At 43.5% G+C, this 16339-nt stretch overlaps 1 protein-coding gene across 1 annotated transcript in view; it reads right to left on the bottom strand.

Annotated features, from left to right (window-relative positions):
- Positions 1-427: 427 nt before the first annotated feature.
- notch1b (notch receptor 1b) overlaps positions 428-16339 on the bottom strand; it is a 31553-nt gene continuing 15641 nt past the window's right edge. Inside the window, exons 10-34 of the mRNA XM_003975109.3 lie at positions 15694-15807; positions 15341-15574; positions 15153-15263; positions 13848-14040; positions 13538-13683; positions 13345-13458; positions 12557-12676; positions 12122-12274; positions 11785-12013; positions 11175-11376; positions 10898-11051; positions 10600-10784; positions 10088-10220; positions 9459-9716; positions 8975-9087; positions 8309-8880; positions 7715-8149; positions 7471-7619; positions 5951-6164; positions 5561-5651; positions 5200-5365; positions 3858-4156; positions 3414-3561; positions 3234-3331; positions 428-3115 (exon numbers count right to left, since the gene is read on the bottom strand). Coding sequence (XP_003975158.2) covers positions 1760-3115; positions 3234-3331; positions 3414-3561; positions 3858-4156; positions 5200-5365; positions 5561-5651; positions 5951-6164; positions 7471-7619; positions 7715-8149; positions 8309-8880; positions 8975-9087; positions 9459-9716; positions 10088-10220; positions 10600-10784; positions 10898-11051; positions 11175-11376; positions 11785-12013; positions 12122-12274; positions 12557-12676; positions 13345-13458; positions 13538-13683; positions 13848-14040; positions 15153-15263; positions 15341-15574; positions 15694-15807 — 5987 coding nt within the window. The 3' untranslated portion in view covers positions 428-1759. The remainder of the gene's footprint in view (positions 3116-3233; positions 3332-3413; positions 3562-3857; positions 4157-5199; positions 5366-5560; positions 5652-5950; positions 6165-7470; positions 7620-7714; positions 8150-8308; positions 8881-8974; positions 9088-9458; positions 9717-10087; positions 10221-10599; positions 10785-10897; positions 11052-11174; positions 11377-11784; positions 12014-12121; positions 12275-12556; positions 12677-13344; positions 13459-13537; positions 13684-13847; positions 14041-15152; positions 15264-15340; positions 15575-15693; positions 15808-16339) is intronic.

Here is a 16339-nt window from a genome sequence, read left to right as displayed (position 1 = left end):
GTCCTATAATTTTTTACTAACATATTCTCTTCCAATAGGAACTTACTGTTTCGTTTTTGTTTAACTGTTCTCCAACACAAATGGATACATATACAAATAACGTAACTACAATTAACCAATCAACTATGTTTATTTGTAACAATATTTTCCAAAAAGCATATATTATTACACAGCTATATTATTGAATCATCGGAGTTTGATCTGGAATACATTATAATAGCATAATGAATAAAAAACACAAACAAAATCTATTTAGATGGCAGTGTCACCTAGTAAACACCAGAGGGCGGTGTTACTCTGTTACTGTGATGTTAAAAATCGTAATAATTAGCTCTACAGTGAGACAAACTTACACTGTACAGCATCTGCTCTTATTAAACCCAGTTCATGGAAGAAAACAGCCACCTGACCCTAACAGAAGACAGTTTTCAAGCTATCACGACACAAAAATGTCCTTTATTATCACAAGAAACATTTATACAGATTGAAAATGAAAACAGGAGACATTTCTTGCAAATTATAACTTCATAATAAAAAAGAACCATATTGCTGATATGAGGATTTAACTACAGCCAATATGAGGGTCTCACAAAGTATTTAAGTTGTCACAACTGATCATTTTTCAAAATTTAAGAAAACATTTTAGAATTCTGCAAAATGTAGCTGATTTTTGTGCATTATAGAACAGTAAATAAATATGATTTTATAAAACCTCAATGTTAGTTTTTTCTTTTTGAGAGAACTTTTTTTCCTAAGAATATATTCTGTCTATGTGAATATAATTCAAATCTGTTTATGCACAATGCAGTGTACAATGAAAAATATATTTTCTGTTCGGACATTTTAGAGGCTGTAAATTGGTAAGAGACCTATCAAAACTGCATGCTTAAGACATCAGATTTCTTAAACAAAATCTTGCTTCCAAGGGAAATACGTAACATATTTACAAAGCAGAAGAACACAGCCATAGGCTCAAACTAAAAAGGATGGAGAGGGCAAATGGAAGTTTCCTTTTTCCCTCTCAACAAACATTGCGGCCAACAGGCCAAGTATCCAACACCACAGAACTTTTCTTAAGCCCGCGTTAACTGCCAATCTCCAAGATGGCTGTGTACTGTACAATTTATCACATTTTTCACCATCTTTCTAACTAAGAAGGCAAATAAATCTAGAGGCACAACATTATGTTGTTTCATTGACTCAAGATAACATCAAGTCTAGACTGCAACTAAGAATTCCATGATAGTAGAAAACAGGACATGTGCGTGAAATACAAGACAAATCCTGTTGACATTCACAACCTGCCTTTCAACCGATGGAAAGGCTAATTATTACACTTAGAATAGGTTGAAATTACACTGAAACTTAAAAGAAAATGCTACAGAATGCCCCTTGATCATAACTTTGATTATTAACAAGATTATACAAAAAATATGAACAAAGATTGAGAAATCATATAAAATGCTAAATGTCCTGAAGAAATAAATACCCAGTGTGGATGCTGAGACGTACTGAGGTTGCAGTAAATAAATGCTAAAAGAATATAGAATGTCTAAAGAACTTCACCAAAACAAAAAGGGATCCAGCGAGGCAATGCATATAAATAAGGCATTAATAAATAAAATGAATGAATGGAAAATGGGAGTTTCTGTTAGTATAAAAGTGTATAAAAAGTCCTATTCATCTATGTTTACAGCTTTGCCCTTACTCTAGTTTCCCCCCACAGTGCCTATTTACACAGCAGCTCATCTGGAGAATTTTATTTGAACTGTTCTGGTATAGGTCCCATCTGAGACTGCATGCTTGTCGGTGGACTCGAAATGCCCTCTGACCAGTCGGACATGTTGGAATGAGGAGAAGAGCTTGACCACTGATCTGGAGAACCGGGGGAAGGTGTTAGAAAAGGATGATCAGCCACTTGGACCTGATGGTTTGGAGTGTTGTCTATGGGACCGGAATAGCTGTGCTGGGAGGGTGGGGTGAGGAACTGTGTGCTGGCCATTGACTGACTGAGGGTAGAAGTCATAATCTGCGTCTCCTGTGGGAGGATGGTGTGGATGGGAATGCTGGGGTTGGCCGTTCCCTGCTGGATCTCTGGGGAACTAAGCTCCCCTCCGATGAAGCTCTGGCCGTTGGTCGTATTTGAGTTCTGGTGCTGCAGTTGAACATTCTGTTGCTGCTGAAGCTGTTGTAGATTCTGCATCTGTTGCATCTGCTGCGGACTGATGTGGGACTGCGGACCCAGTCTGGAGCTCTGAAGCCCCTGATAGTTCATTATCTGAGACAGGCTGGTGGTGGGGTGGCCATTACGGAGGGAGGTCATCAAGGCGTGCTGCCCTGCCTGGTGCAAACCTCCCTGACCACTCAGAGCTCCTCTCAGGGGGTTGAACTGGCTGGGCTGGCTCATGTTAGGGTGCATCCTGGATAACCAATCACAGTGGCCGTTCATGGCACCTTGGCCACTGGAGTTAGACACGGGCATGTGGGTGAGGCGCGGCGGCAGAGGGTCGAACTGCATTCGAGCGAGTTCCTGCTTGTTTGGCATCACCATGTGGTTTACAGTGAGGTGTGGGTCAGACATACCCTGCAGATGGTTCAAGGAAACAGATGGTGACTGCTGGAAGGGTGAGGTCATCATGGGTGGGGAGGCAACATCAGAGACATAGCCGTGTGGAGACTCCAGTGAATCCACCGGTGACAGAACAGCTGAGCTGTCCAGGAGGTTCCCAGACTTCCCATCCTGTGAATTCTTTTTCTTCACCTTCATATCTTTGCCATCTTTGCAGGCAATGCCTTTGATGCTGGGCTTCCGTGATTTTTTCCCCTGGCCTTGACCTTGAGGTGGGTGTTGCTTTATGCCACCTAGGTAGCCGTTGGGGGAGCAAAGAGGGGGTGACAACGTGGTGCCGAGCGATCCTGCGTGCATGTGAGGGCTCTGTACCAAGTTGTACTCATCCATTAGCCGTACAATGTCGTGATGCATTCTCTCCTGTGCGATGTCTCTAGGCAGTCGCTCCATGTGGTCAGTTATCTCTCTGTTTGCAAAGTGGTCCAACAAGACCTTGGCAGTCTCGTAGCTTCCTTCCCGAGCAGCCAAGAATAGAGGGGTTTCCTCCTGATGCAGCCAAAGGGAAAAGAACACATTACGTACTTTACAGCTGAACAATGAAAGATGTTCTGCAATCTCTTTCCACACCACTTAGAGGAGAGACAGAAAAAAGAAAGGTTTTTACCTTGTTGTTTTGCATGTCCTTGTTTGCCCCGTTCTTGAGAAGCACAACTGCAGCCTCCACGTTGTTTACTGCCGCAGCCCAGTGCAGAGCAGATTTACCTGGAGAACCAAAAATAGCTCGTTCGAAAACCTCCAGCTGTAGCGATATTTATAAATACACCTTTAAAAAACGGCTCCATACCAAAATCATCAGCTGCATTGACATCGGCATGACAGTTAATGAGCTCTTCAACCATGCCTTCCACTGCCAGCCTGGCCGCTAAAATCAGGGGAGTCGTACCGTCATGCATGCGGGCATCCAAGTCCGTGGCACGATTCCTTATCAGAATCTACAGATATAACAAAAGGTTTTTTTTACTATAACGCCACTAGATCACTGACATACTGTATGTACACACTACAGTAATATATTGGGTCAATTCAACATTTGGCATTGTTATAAATGATTGATTAATGTTATCTGTCTTCTCCATATCTGACCTAATCTCATCTAAGAGATGGATAAAAATAAAAAGCATCAACTACTTATAATTGAGAAGCTATAGGCAGCTAATGTTTGGTATTTTAAAAGAAAACAACTTTCAGTATTAACAATATATCACAGTTCCACAAGACTAACACCTACCTGGAACACCCCCTGGGCATCAGCTGCCACCGCAGCATGGAGAGGCGTCCTTCCCATGTTGTCCTGAATGTTGGCATCAGCACTGGCTTCCAGAAGGCGCTTGGCGGCATCGGAACGCGCGTAGCGAGCAGCGAGATGCAGAGCTGTTTCACCTGTGCGGTCCGTCTGGTTGTGAAGGTTAGCGCCCTGGTAGATAAAGTCATTTATCACATTGGCTGAAGCATCCTCTTCTTCCTCACTGTTGCCTGTTTCTAAACCTCCCCCGCTGCAGGATGCAATCATCAATGGCGTGAACCCATCTGGAAAGAGAGATAGAGGAAGTTGAACAAGCTGCTTGGTCAGCACAGGTCCAGTACTTGCAACCCAAACATGGGAGCATGCGCTTCAAAGCAGCAGGCAGATCAAAACAAAGCAACAAACAAATCGAAAGTGGATTTGACTCCTTTTGCTGGTTTGAATCATTACAGCTCTCCCCTTTCAATAACGGATTCTGATCAAGGCCCCGGAAGAAGTGGAGCTTCAGAGAGAAAGTGAAGCTGGGGGATAGAAGCCTGGTTATGGTAAAGCTAGGTTGCTGCAAAAACGAGGCATTAATATCTAACAGTGAGAAGCAGCTCAGTCAGTTGTCTTGAACAGTTTTTCCCTCTTCAAAAAGAAATCGAGCTCCAGATCTCTCAGATTTGGTCGATTCAGGTGCATTGATCCATCGCGAGTAAAAAAAAAGCGAACTCTCAAGGTTTTAACCCCGCTATTTGATTTGGTTCTCTTTCCCAAAAAAATCTTCTGCAGGAAATGTGGCGCTTAAAACAAAATTGGGTTAATGGATTCGATGCTGTATTTGTTATTTTTATAAAATGTGGACTAGAACAAAAAGACGGGCACCCATTACTGTTCAAATGATTAATCTGATCAGGAATCAGTGTTTTCCCTGCAGGCACTTGGCTTCCAGCTGACTGCTTTGAAGATGATCCTTACCCTGAGGACATGGAGCTTTAGCAACTCCTACATGCACAGATACGTATCCATAGACACATAGACACGCGCACAATGTGACTAGAAGAAATCCACTTTCAAATAGATCAGAGTGAATTTGGTTCTAATGTATGTATTATATTTACCCACCAAGTTTTGTATATAATGTATATACTGCATATACAAGTGGTGAAAGCACCAGTTACAAAACAATCCATAATTAATGGACCTTCTTAAAATATTTTATACATTGAGAGAGATGTTTTAATTACACTTAAAAAAAAAAAACATTAAAAAAATTTCACATATCATGAATTGTGACACCTTATGAGAGTTCTTTAAGTCCAAGATTAGAAAGTATGTAACAGACCTGGTCCCCGGACATTCACGTCCATGCAGTCGCTCTCAATCTCGCCCTGAGGTGGAGTCGGTGCGATGGAGGGGACGCGCAGGTCAGCAGCATCCAGGTGCTGCTGAGTCCACTGGCGATGGTCCGTTTGGTCGTCAGCCTCCAGGATTGCCTGTTCATCGATTTGCTGGGAGAGAGCAAAGACGACTAAAGCCCACAGTAACATAAAGTGCAATGTCCAAAAGGGGAACTTAAAAATCAGAAGCAGATAAAAGCAGGAAAATATAAAAGCGCTGAAAAGCTGAGTTTTAACTTTCATAAGAGCACATTTAAAACAATCTTTCAGTGAAACCGTTGATAAAGTCACTCGTAAAATTCTTACCCTGAAGCGTTTGGCATCGGAATGCTTGTCGTCTTCCCAGTCATTGTGGGTAACATCCATGAGTGAAATGTCGGAAGTGTTTTTCAATTGCCTATGAAGACACAGGAAACCAGTTAGAAATCCTGATAGATGATTGTGTCCATTTCAGCAAAGCTTCTAACCTTTAATGGTGCATCAGTGCCAAAAAACCAAAGCATTAATTAGACCCTCACCCCACTTCTCCGCCCTAACGACTCGCACACCCGCGCCCCCATTACAATTAATTATAATAGACACTACAACTGGCACCCCCCTCCTAAATTTTCCTCACCAGTCACCCCCAGTGACTTTGAACCAGTCCTTCACCTGGCCCACAAAGAATCAGCCAACCAGCGAAGACCTAAAACCTACTTTAATCCAACGGAATCCTCTCCGACAGGCTCCCGTCGCTTCTTCTTGCTTGTCTCAGTGGTCTTGAAGCCTTCGGGAAGCCAGAGACGCCCATGCTCGTGACGACGCTTTCGGGCAGCCACCATTCCCACTCCAAGAAAGGCCAGCATCCCTATGCCAGCTAGGACCAAGTAGATTGGATAAAGCTCTTGTTGCGGCTGAAGGTCCACATCACCTGGCCGGAAAAGGGACATGGTGGTCAAGGCAGAGACCGGTAAAAGCTCGCGATCCTGTCCTGGCGGGACAGCGGGATCTGCCTGCGCGTTTGAGCAAAGCTAGACCCGCTTGTCCTCGCCTTCAGTTCACCGCTCCAACGCAGACCACAACTGACTGGCGATCTCCTCCGTTCGTAAAGCTAGCTTCTACTATCTACTCAGTAATAATCAGATGTGCTAACCACTTTTCATCAAAAAAGTGAAAAAAAAGGGATGGGGCGTGATAAGTGGGGGGAAAAAAAGAAAAAAGTGGGAAAAAAGAACACCACCACCTCCTCTCTCCCTTTTCAACCCAGGGTATCAAGAGACAACTTTACCATTTCTTCTTTAAGAGAAAAAAAGGAGGGGGATTAATGAACTTCAAATTACTGCACGCGCTTTAAGCTGTAAAGACGAAGGATTTATTAGGATTTTCAAGATAACAAAGACTCCCAACTTCTAGCACACTCCCGATCAATTTTTCCCCTTCTCTTTTTTTCCGCTAACGATTTTGAAATGATAAACTCCCCCAACCCAAACCCTTGGAGATGCATTAAGTCCTGGTATTACATTCAGTGAGGTGAAGGTTGCAGCAGCCCCTCACACTGTGGGATGACGTGCCGGAGTGTGCGTGTGCCTGTGTGAACTCGTGTAGTTTCTCTGGGTGTCTATGTGTACATGTTAGAAGACAGACAGACAAACCAGAGACTGAGTGTTACATTCTGTAAGTAGGGGCTGGATGACTTCAGTAGCGGCAATTAACCATTTTGGAGCCTGAAGCCAGTGGATTTGCACATCGAGGGAAGGATTGATTGTTCAGGCCATGAGATTCACAAATGCATTTGTTCACCGCTGCATAACAAATATAAAATTAAAGAGTGCCGAGGTTAGGACCCGCCCATGGGTGCCTTCTGCTGCACTGCATTTGTCGACCTTACTTGTGTATAAGTATGCACAAATGTGTGGATAAAATCCATCAAAGGTCATGCACGTGTTTTTGTCCGTCCCGCCAAATCTACTGTGAAATCTAATTTAATATTTAATTCCCCACCTGACCTTATAATTGTGGCATGAACACAGACAAAAGCACAAAGAATGTTAATCTCAAATAAACCACATAATTGTTGCATGATTGGCAGGCAATTCATGAATATTTACCCATCAAAAGCTCCTTCAACTAGTCTTCTGATGGATTTTAATATTATACAGGGATTCAGCAAATGACTGACTGGAATATTCTACAAAATATATGCAGGAGGAAAAGACATGATTGAAGTTTACACTCACTATAAACAGCTTCAATAGTGTAGGGAACATCCAGTTTGAAACTGGATGCCAGTGCTCCGAGGAACGCGGCGGCATCGTTGGTGCTCTGGAAGCACTCAGTGGACTGCTGGAAGCACTGACGGTTGTCCATCTCCAAGTGAACCACAGAGCTGTGGAGAGGAAAACAAACACAGACAATTGTGAAACATATTGTGCCCAGTGAATCCTTAAAACTGTAGCCAATAAGGCAGATATTCCTCCTTACCCTTTGACCTGCAAATGATCCAGCTCCCTCCTCCTTCTTTTGCTCCGACCAGCCACATCATACAAGCTTTTCTTTACCCTATTCAGCACCTGTCCAGGGACTTCTGACCAGTTGTCCACTGAACGCTTCACGTTGTACTTCTTCAGCTCGTGTTCTTCCCCGTAGTACGGGTACACCATCAGCTCGCCTTTGCCATCTTTCCTTATTATCATATTGGTCCGCAGGACACGGCTGAGCTCACGCAGGAAGCCAAAAGAGTTGTTCAGGAGATGTTCGGGAGCGACGTGGACTACCAGGATTAACTGGCCAACAGCGAGCTTCTTGGGAACATTATTGGCACAATCTAAACCATCCCACTCACACTCAGCATTGTTGCAGCCTTGGTCACAGTGGCCGTCAGCGTAGTGGTCCTTGCAATACTGGTCATACAGAGGACTGACAAAAAAGAACACAATTTAAGGAAATGAGTGCTGCATGGATATGTCTTTGAGTGTGTGTAATGACTCACACCCATGAATGGTTTAAAATGGTTTAAAAGAACAGAAGCAGAACAGAATTTAAATAAAAGTGAATTTGGTCAACTTATACACTCACTTGCACTGTCCCTCCAGATTCTGACAGTCAAAACCATCATATAGGCATCCGGCGTTGTTGCACTGCGAATCGCATTTGCCATTATTAAAGTATCGCCAGCACTGCAGCGAGGCCAAGCAGTTCTTCCACGGGTCGTTGAAGTTGAGGGAGCAGTCGCCCTTGTCCCAGCCGCACTCATGGTTGTTACAGTGGGCATCACAGACCCTGTTGTGTTTTAAAGTTTCGCACTGCGGGTTCTCGCACTTGACCTCCACCTCTGACTGCGGTGTGATGTCGTGGCCGAACCCTCCGGGGAAGCTGTAATCCAGGATGTGGCATCGGAGGCCGTTAAAGTTCGTCGGACAGGCGCAGTGGTAGAACGGCGCCTCGGATATGTATTGGCACGTGCCACCGTTGTAACAGGGGTTGGAATTACAGGGAGTGTCAGTGGGATACTGACACTCAGGCCCAGTAAAGGCTGGCATACACAGACACTTCGGACTCTTGCTGCCAGAGATGCAGGTGCCTCCGTTACGGCAGTTGAGGCTGCCGCATGCTTTAGCGTCATAATCACACGTGGCTCCACTAAACCCCTACGAGAAAAAGTACAAATAGTTCAGTGTCAGTTTGCGTTACAATGATCCTTTATGCAGAAAGCTTCAATCTGCATGTTGTAAAGATGCTCACTGGAGGACATTTGCAGATGAAGCCGTGTGGGGTGTTGCTGGCAACAGCACAGGTCCCTCCGTTCCGACAGCGTGTTCCCGTACATCCGTCAAACACAGTGTCACAGTGCTGACCTGTGGAGAAATCAGTCCAAAATGACTCTTTGTCCAAAGCACATGAAATCAGGATTTCAAAATAATACATACTCCAAATATTCAATTTGTTGGAACCCCTAAACTATTTGGAGCCATAGCAGTAGATATGATGAATAACACAACCAATACAATATATAAATAATTTAAGAAATTTAATTTAAAAAAGTCAAACGTGAGAAAATTAATCACTTCTTAAATCTATCAAGTGCACATTTTCTGCCTGTCCTATCTTTGAGTGATTGGCCATATTTGGACTCTGCAGGTCAATATTAAGTAATTATAGGCCCATGAATTCTTTCTGTGACTGAAGAAAACAAAAATGGAATAAATTCAGCCACCATTTATCTCACCTGTGTATCCGGTGCGACACTCGCAGCGGTAGTTGTTGGTAAGTTGGATGCAGCTGTGTGTGCCTCGGGGGTCACAGGGGTTGGAGAGGCATTCATTTACGTCTCCCTCACAACGCTCCCCGACATACCCCGAGGGGCAGATGCACTGATACCCTCCGACCTGATCCACACACTTGCCTTTGTTGAAACACTTTGGTTCTTTGGTGATCGGGTCAAAGAACGGGTTACAGTCATCGATGTTGATTTCACAGTGCACACCTGAATGAGATACGGCAGGTGAAGAGGGACACTAAACGTCTCAAATATATTCTTTTAGTAATGGGATGTCATTCATGGTAATATACCAACACTTCAGATTGAGCTGATCCTCTAAATGAGAGGGCTTTTTATTTATAACAATTAAATTAATATAATTATGGCTACATCTTACAAATGAGCACACTCCCCTTCATTTCTGAGAGAAAAAATTAGTATTTAACAGGCAGAGGAAGAGATGGAGACGGGATGAGAGAAGGAGTTTTCAGACATGCCCCGGCTGCTGTTAAGCCCTAATTAATGAAGCGTGGAGACAAGGAGAAGAGGATGGAGAGGCGGAGTGGTGTGGAGGAGTGTGCGTGGGGTCTGCTGACCTTGGGTTCCCCGGGGACAGGAGCATTTGTAGGTATTGATCAGGTCAATGCAGGTGCCCCCGTTCTGGCATGGCTGGGAGAAACATTCATTGATCTCGTCAGAGCAGTTGGTCCCCACATATCCTGGCATGCACTGAGAGAGATAAAGGAGAAGAGAGAGGGAAGAGAAGGAGCCAAAAAGAAAAGGAGAAGTAGAGAGAAGAAAAAAGCTTGAGTTAATCAATGTTTGACATGAAACTGAGGTGGATTTTGTTTACCTGGCTCTTTTCTGGCTTCTATACTGCCAAGGCCAGTACATTATCTATTTTAGCTGAGTTTACATAACCATGAAGAAACCAAGCACCGCCAACTAACAAATAACTAATGCATTATAATCAAAATGAACACACAATTTAAAAAGAGAAATGTGTTTCATATGGATTTTGACTTCCACAACACAAGAACTCATAGCGTTAATTTACATTAGAAGACAAATATGGATGTAATGTGTGTTGTTCTTTTAAGCTGTTTACCTTGCAGCTGTATCCGCCTAGAAAGTCAGTGCAGGTAGCGCCATTCTGACAGGGATTTGGAGTACATTCATCCACCTGCTCTTCGCAGTAACTTCCAGTATATCCAACCTGGCAGAGGCAGTGATGAACATTTCCTGCATCCAGACACTGACCTGAATTTCGACAGAGTTGGGCAACATCCACTCCTACACGGGCAAGAAGAAACTTCAGTTATAAATTTTGTTTTACCAGGGTTGATCTAGTGTCATTTTCTGACTTATAGGACACGTTAACTAATAAACTGGTGGTCACGTCTTGCCTCTCTGTTTGGCAGCCACCTCACAGGAAACACTTGGGACGTCACAGTAAAGTCCCATCCAGCCGGTCTCACACCCACAGCTGTAAGTGGTTCCTGTTTGCCAGCAAGTTCCCCCATTCTTACAGGGCGATGAGTCGCACCACCGGACCAAATTCTGCAAAATGCAGAATAGTTTTAATTCAGACGTAACAAAATTAAACAAGCGCGGCTTCAAAAACTGAAGAGATTTTGAACTGCATCAGCTTGAGGGCGCATTAAGCATTTTACAGCCCCCTACCTGACAGTTGAGGCCAGTGTATCCATGTAAGCAGGTACACTTGTAGGTACCGTAGCTATCCTGGCAGGTGCCCCCATTTAGGCAAGGTTTGGAGTCACACTCATTGATATCGTGCTGGCAGTAGTTACCAGTAAACCCCGATGGGCATAAACACGTAAAGGTATTGATACCATCCACACAGGTGCCACCGTTAAAGCAGGAGCTTCAGGGAAAATGAAAAATAAATTCAATTCACCAACATGAAACTTGAAGCAGAAACCATTTCAATAAAATGATCCCCTAAAAAATGTCAGAAATGTCTTATTATTACATTCTTTTTTCTTTCTGTTTGGTTGTCACTTCGATGCAGATCACCTTTTATAATCACTTGGGTTTTTTTTTTACAAATACAAAATTATTAGCTTATTTATCTTGCAAGGTCTATAAACTACTGTTCATGGGAGAACAATAATGTCGAGGTACGCTGATGTACATGAATGCTCCACCAGAGGGGGCAGTGGTAGACAAACTACATGGTCTTTATTAATTTGCTGAAGGAAAACCAGTGATCTTTATAAAAAGAATCATAATTTGTGAGACTCGGAGAGCATTTTGTCAGTGAGCTCCCTACCTCTCGGTACAGTCGGGTGTGTTGTTTTCACAGTGGATTCCACTGAAGCCAGCGGGGCAGGTACAGGTGTAACTGTTGACACAGTCTGTGCAGTTGGCTCCATTCTTGCAGGGGTTGCTCTCACACTCATTGATGTCTTCCTCACACTTTGTGCCTCGAAATCCTGGCAGGCAGATACACAGGAAGCTGTTCGCTTCGTCCACACAGGCGCCTCCGTTGCCGCAAGGGTCTGTGGTGGAGGTAGGAAGCATGACACTCAGCTCTTCTTTTAAAAGCACACGTTCAGTCTGTTTAGCCTATGCTAATTTAAAAAGGAAATATAAGGAGAAAGCTTTACTGGGGTTGCAGTCATTGATGTTAGTTTCGCAGTTACGTCCAGTAAAACCAGGTTTGCAGTTACAGCGATAGCTTCCCAAAGTGTCCTTGCAGGTTGCTCCATTGAGACAGGGACTATTAACACATTCCTTTATGTCCACTTCACATGTTTGACCTTCGAGGGATGGAAATAAAGATGTCTTTAAATGGTTAAGAAAAAATAGAACAAATGCATAGCCTATTGTTTTTACAAATGTGTACATATTTAACCACACACATAAATGCACGCCAGAAAGACGGGCTAAAAAATCTCCTGACAAACATAGAAATAAGACTTTCATGCTAAAACTAAGCTATTAACTATACAGGTGGTTTTCAATTAGGTGAACAGCGTCCAACAAAAAAAGTAAAAATGGTTTGACTGCCTTCTGATTAATATGTAAATGCTTTGATTTACCCTGCCATCCTTCAGGACAGACACAGGAAAAGTTCTGATAGTCTTCTGACTCCTGACACACTCCTCCACGTTTGCAGGGTTCACTGCTGCAAGGCGCCATCAGCGTTTCACAGTTCACTCCTAAAATGAGACCAACACCTTATTCATCAAAATTAAATTAACACTGAAAACTGACTTTCACCATGTGATATCAAGTAGGGGTCGTGAACTTGGAGATAACCCAACCCAAATAGACACAGAATCATCTTTCAATCAATGCTATCAGAAGATTTTAGCCAGGTTCTGTCAGTGTCTGAGGCCTGTAGAAATAGTTCCCTATCTGTTTCCACAGCACATGACTCTTACAGGAAGCTGGCTCCAGTTTCCGGCCATTGTTAAGCTTTTGCCTTTCTGTGAGACAGGAAGCATGCAAACAGGAAATGTGTCAAGCACCCTGTTCCCACCCTGGCTCAAGCAACAACCTTCTACTACTCAAAGTTCAGTGAATTTTCCAAAAACGACCCAACACAGAGGACATCTTGCCCCAAGGCATTCCACCGTATTTGTTTTTGTCAAATAATACACAAGATGGCATGAAAATATTTTCCAGCTCCATCATCAGACATATTTGTGTATCACACAGGGGTAAAGGTGGAGTGTCTTCGATTCCAGAGGAAATCTTGCCAATGAACCTCAATGGACAGTTATTTAATCATCCAGACATCTTTCCTTGTAGTCAAATATCATGGTGGCATCCAAACACATGGGGGAGTGAAATATTCCCAACAATTTCCCCAATATTTTAATACCTGTGTAAGGAAGGATGCAGTTGCACTTGTACCCGGCAACATCATCAATGCAGGTCCCATGGTTCAGGCACGGATTGGAGGCACATTCATTGATATTAGTCTGGCAGTTTGGGCCTGCAGGACACACATTAAACACACTTCAGTCCCAGACTTTAATACAGAAAATACTGGCGCGTGCAGCACAGGTACTGACCAGTGAATCCCATCCGACAAGTGCAAACATATCCGCTGGTCATGTCTTTGCAGGTACCTCCATTCATACATGGGTTGGACTCACACTCATTATTATTGATATCGCAGTTTTTGCCGCTCCAGCCAGAGTCACAGAGGCATTTGTAGCTGGCAGGGAGAAGATATAACACTTTTGAGTCCTCATACAGTAGGCATATGTGTGTCACACGCCAAATCGTAAAGACGTCAAATAGTTTTGATGGAGCAATAGAAATAAAAGGAGCTGGATGCAAAATATTTGAACTTGAGGAGCCAGCCGTAGTTTGCCTCACCCATTAATCTTGTCCTCACAATGACCGTGGATGCAGGGATTGCTGAGGCACTCATTCACCTGGGAGAAGCACGTGGCGTCATGGTAACCTTCGGGACACACGCAGGTGAAGCTGTTGATGCCGTCAATACAAGTGCCGCCATTGTGACACGGGTTGGTGGCACATTCATCGATGTTGATGTTACACATCATCCCTAAGAGGAATAGAAAGAAAATCTTAGTGTCTTTTCTAATAATTCTTCCCTCTAGAATAAAAGAATATGCTTTTAATACAATGTAACATGTTAGTATTCCAGATGCAATAAATTCCTAAATAGTTTGGGATTTTGTTTAATTCTCCATGTCTCCAGTCATCATCAACCCAGTCCTATGAGGCCTGCAATTCAGCCACTTTCTGTGCTACCAGGCAGAGAGCTGCTTTCACCTGGGATGCCATTTTTCTTTGTGAAAGCAGTTGTCTACATGGTGGGAGAGAAAATCAGCTGGATGGTGGGTGTTGTGGGACTGCTCCAGTCTATGAGCAGTATATAAAAATGTCCAAATATAACAGGATTATAGCAAAAAAATTAAGATTAAGATTAAGATTAAGATGTACTTTATTCATCCCCGTGGGGAAATTGAATTGAAATTGAAAAAATATATCATTACAAACTATATAGGTGGTTAAAAGGAGTTTATTTTTAATACTATAAATATTTTTCACTTTTTTACAACACACTGCAACAGAGAAAGCTGTTACGACAGTTATTTGAGTGGAATTTCATTTATCCATTTCGAAAAATGAGGTTTTTAAAGACTCCCCTTTGTTGACCAATTGAGGGATTGACGCCATTCAGCCTGGTGCCAACAATAATGTGAAAGCGGCTCCTTTTGCTTTAAAGCAGAGGCCACCGTCCAAGCTTTTAAAAGCTCAACTTTCAGGAATCTTTCAGGGAATCTTTTCACCCACTCAAATCCCAGGCGATGTGCACATGCGCGAGTGTGTCTTCTTTGTGCACAGGAGGACAGCTTGCGTGTTCTAACACTGGCAGGTTGGGGGACAGGGTGGAGCTGGAAAGTGACACCGGTCAGGCCTCAGAGGAACATGCTCGCTCGCCATCTGTCACCCCCAAGCTTCCATCTACACTCAAAATCCGACAGTCCCCACCTTAAACACTTGTTTTGTCTATTGGTCACCTGAGACAGAAGTCGCGTCCACAGGAGTTTAAATGGACTTTCAAAGGGGAAATCATCTCCAGAAAAAGACTAGTTAAACACTCATTACATTACATTGACTAGGACTATACATAAAATCCCAGTTGCTTACCTGTGTAGCCAGGTTCACAGGCACACTCGTACCCATTGATTTTGTCAATGCAGGTTCCATAGTCGCAGGGATTGCTTTTGCAGTCATCAATGTTGATTTCGCAGTTGATTCCTGAGAGAGAAAAGATTTCTCTCAGTAAAATGTCCACAACCAAGACGTCATGAAGTCGCATCTGACTTTTTTGTTACCTGTGGTGCCTTTAGGGCAGCTACAAATATAGGCATTCTCTCGGTCCTGACAGGTTCCGCCATTTCTGCAGGGCTGGCTAAGACACTCGTTGATGTTGGTCTCACACAGTCGGCCCGTGTATCCAGGTTTACACTGGCAGCTAAACGATGCCAGCCCATCGATGCAGGTTCCATAGTGGCACGGGTCTGAGTAGCATTCGTTGATATCTGTCTCACAGTGTCTGCCAGAGTAACCTAACGAATGGAGGTTTCTTTTAAAATGGCATGTTTTGTTGCTTTGGCTTCCTTTGTGCTTTTCTAACTGTCGGTTGAACATGTTTAACAACCCTTTGCTTTTGACGTGATATTTGTACCTTCAGTGCACTCGCAGGTATACTTGTTAGGCCCATCTGTGCATTTGGCGCCATTTTTGCAGGGTGTGCTGGCACATTCATCAATGTCTATCTGGCAAAGGTTCCCTGTAAAGCCTGGAAAAAACAACAAGCAGATGTTTCTATGTGCAGAATAGAAAAGTTGTGTCTCTCTGTCTTCTAAGCTGTTACCCAACAATTTGAGATCCGTATTATAATAGCTTTTCATAAATTGTGCAACATCACAAACTATACTGTTTTCCCTCGTGAATATGTCGAGTGCTGCTATTAAGGGGAGGGATTAGACTGGGGAAACTAACTCATGTAGGGCAGCCGGGAGGGAGAGAAAGAAATGAAAAAAGAATGAAAGTTGCAAGGCCTCCTGACCAAGAGATGAGAGACAAAGAGGGGCCTGTCTGCTCAGTGCAACACCAAACTGAGCCCGTTGCCTCTTTTGTCCCCCAAAAACCCTTCCATCACAAAGCACATTCTTCCATCTTGCTTTTACTCCTTTTTCCACACCCCCTCCCCAACTCTCTCCCTACCTCAAAAAGAACCCGCTTGACCTCCGACCTACACTCTTCAAGCTCAATGTCATTCAGAATCAAGCACCAGGTCTTCTCCTTTCTCTTGCTGCCATCCTCATATA

The sequence above is a fragment of the Takifugu rubripes genome, chromosome 21, assembly GCF_901000725.2.
Source record: "Takifugu rubripes chromosome 21, fTakRub1.2, whole genome shotgun sequence".
NCBI lineage: Eukaryota > Metazoa > Chordata > Actinopteri > Tetraodontiformes > Tetraodontidae > Takifugu > Takifugu rubripes.
The sequence above is the reverse complement of the archived record's forward strand: the minus strand, read 5'-3'. Positions and strand labels throughout refer to the sequence as shown.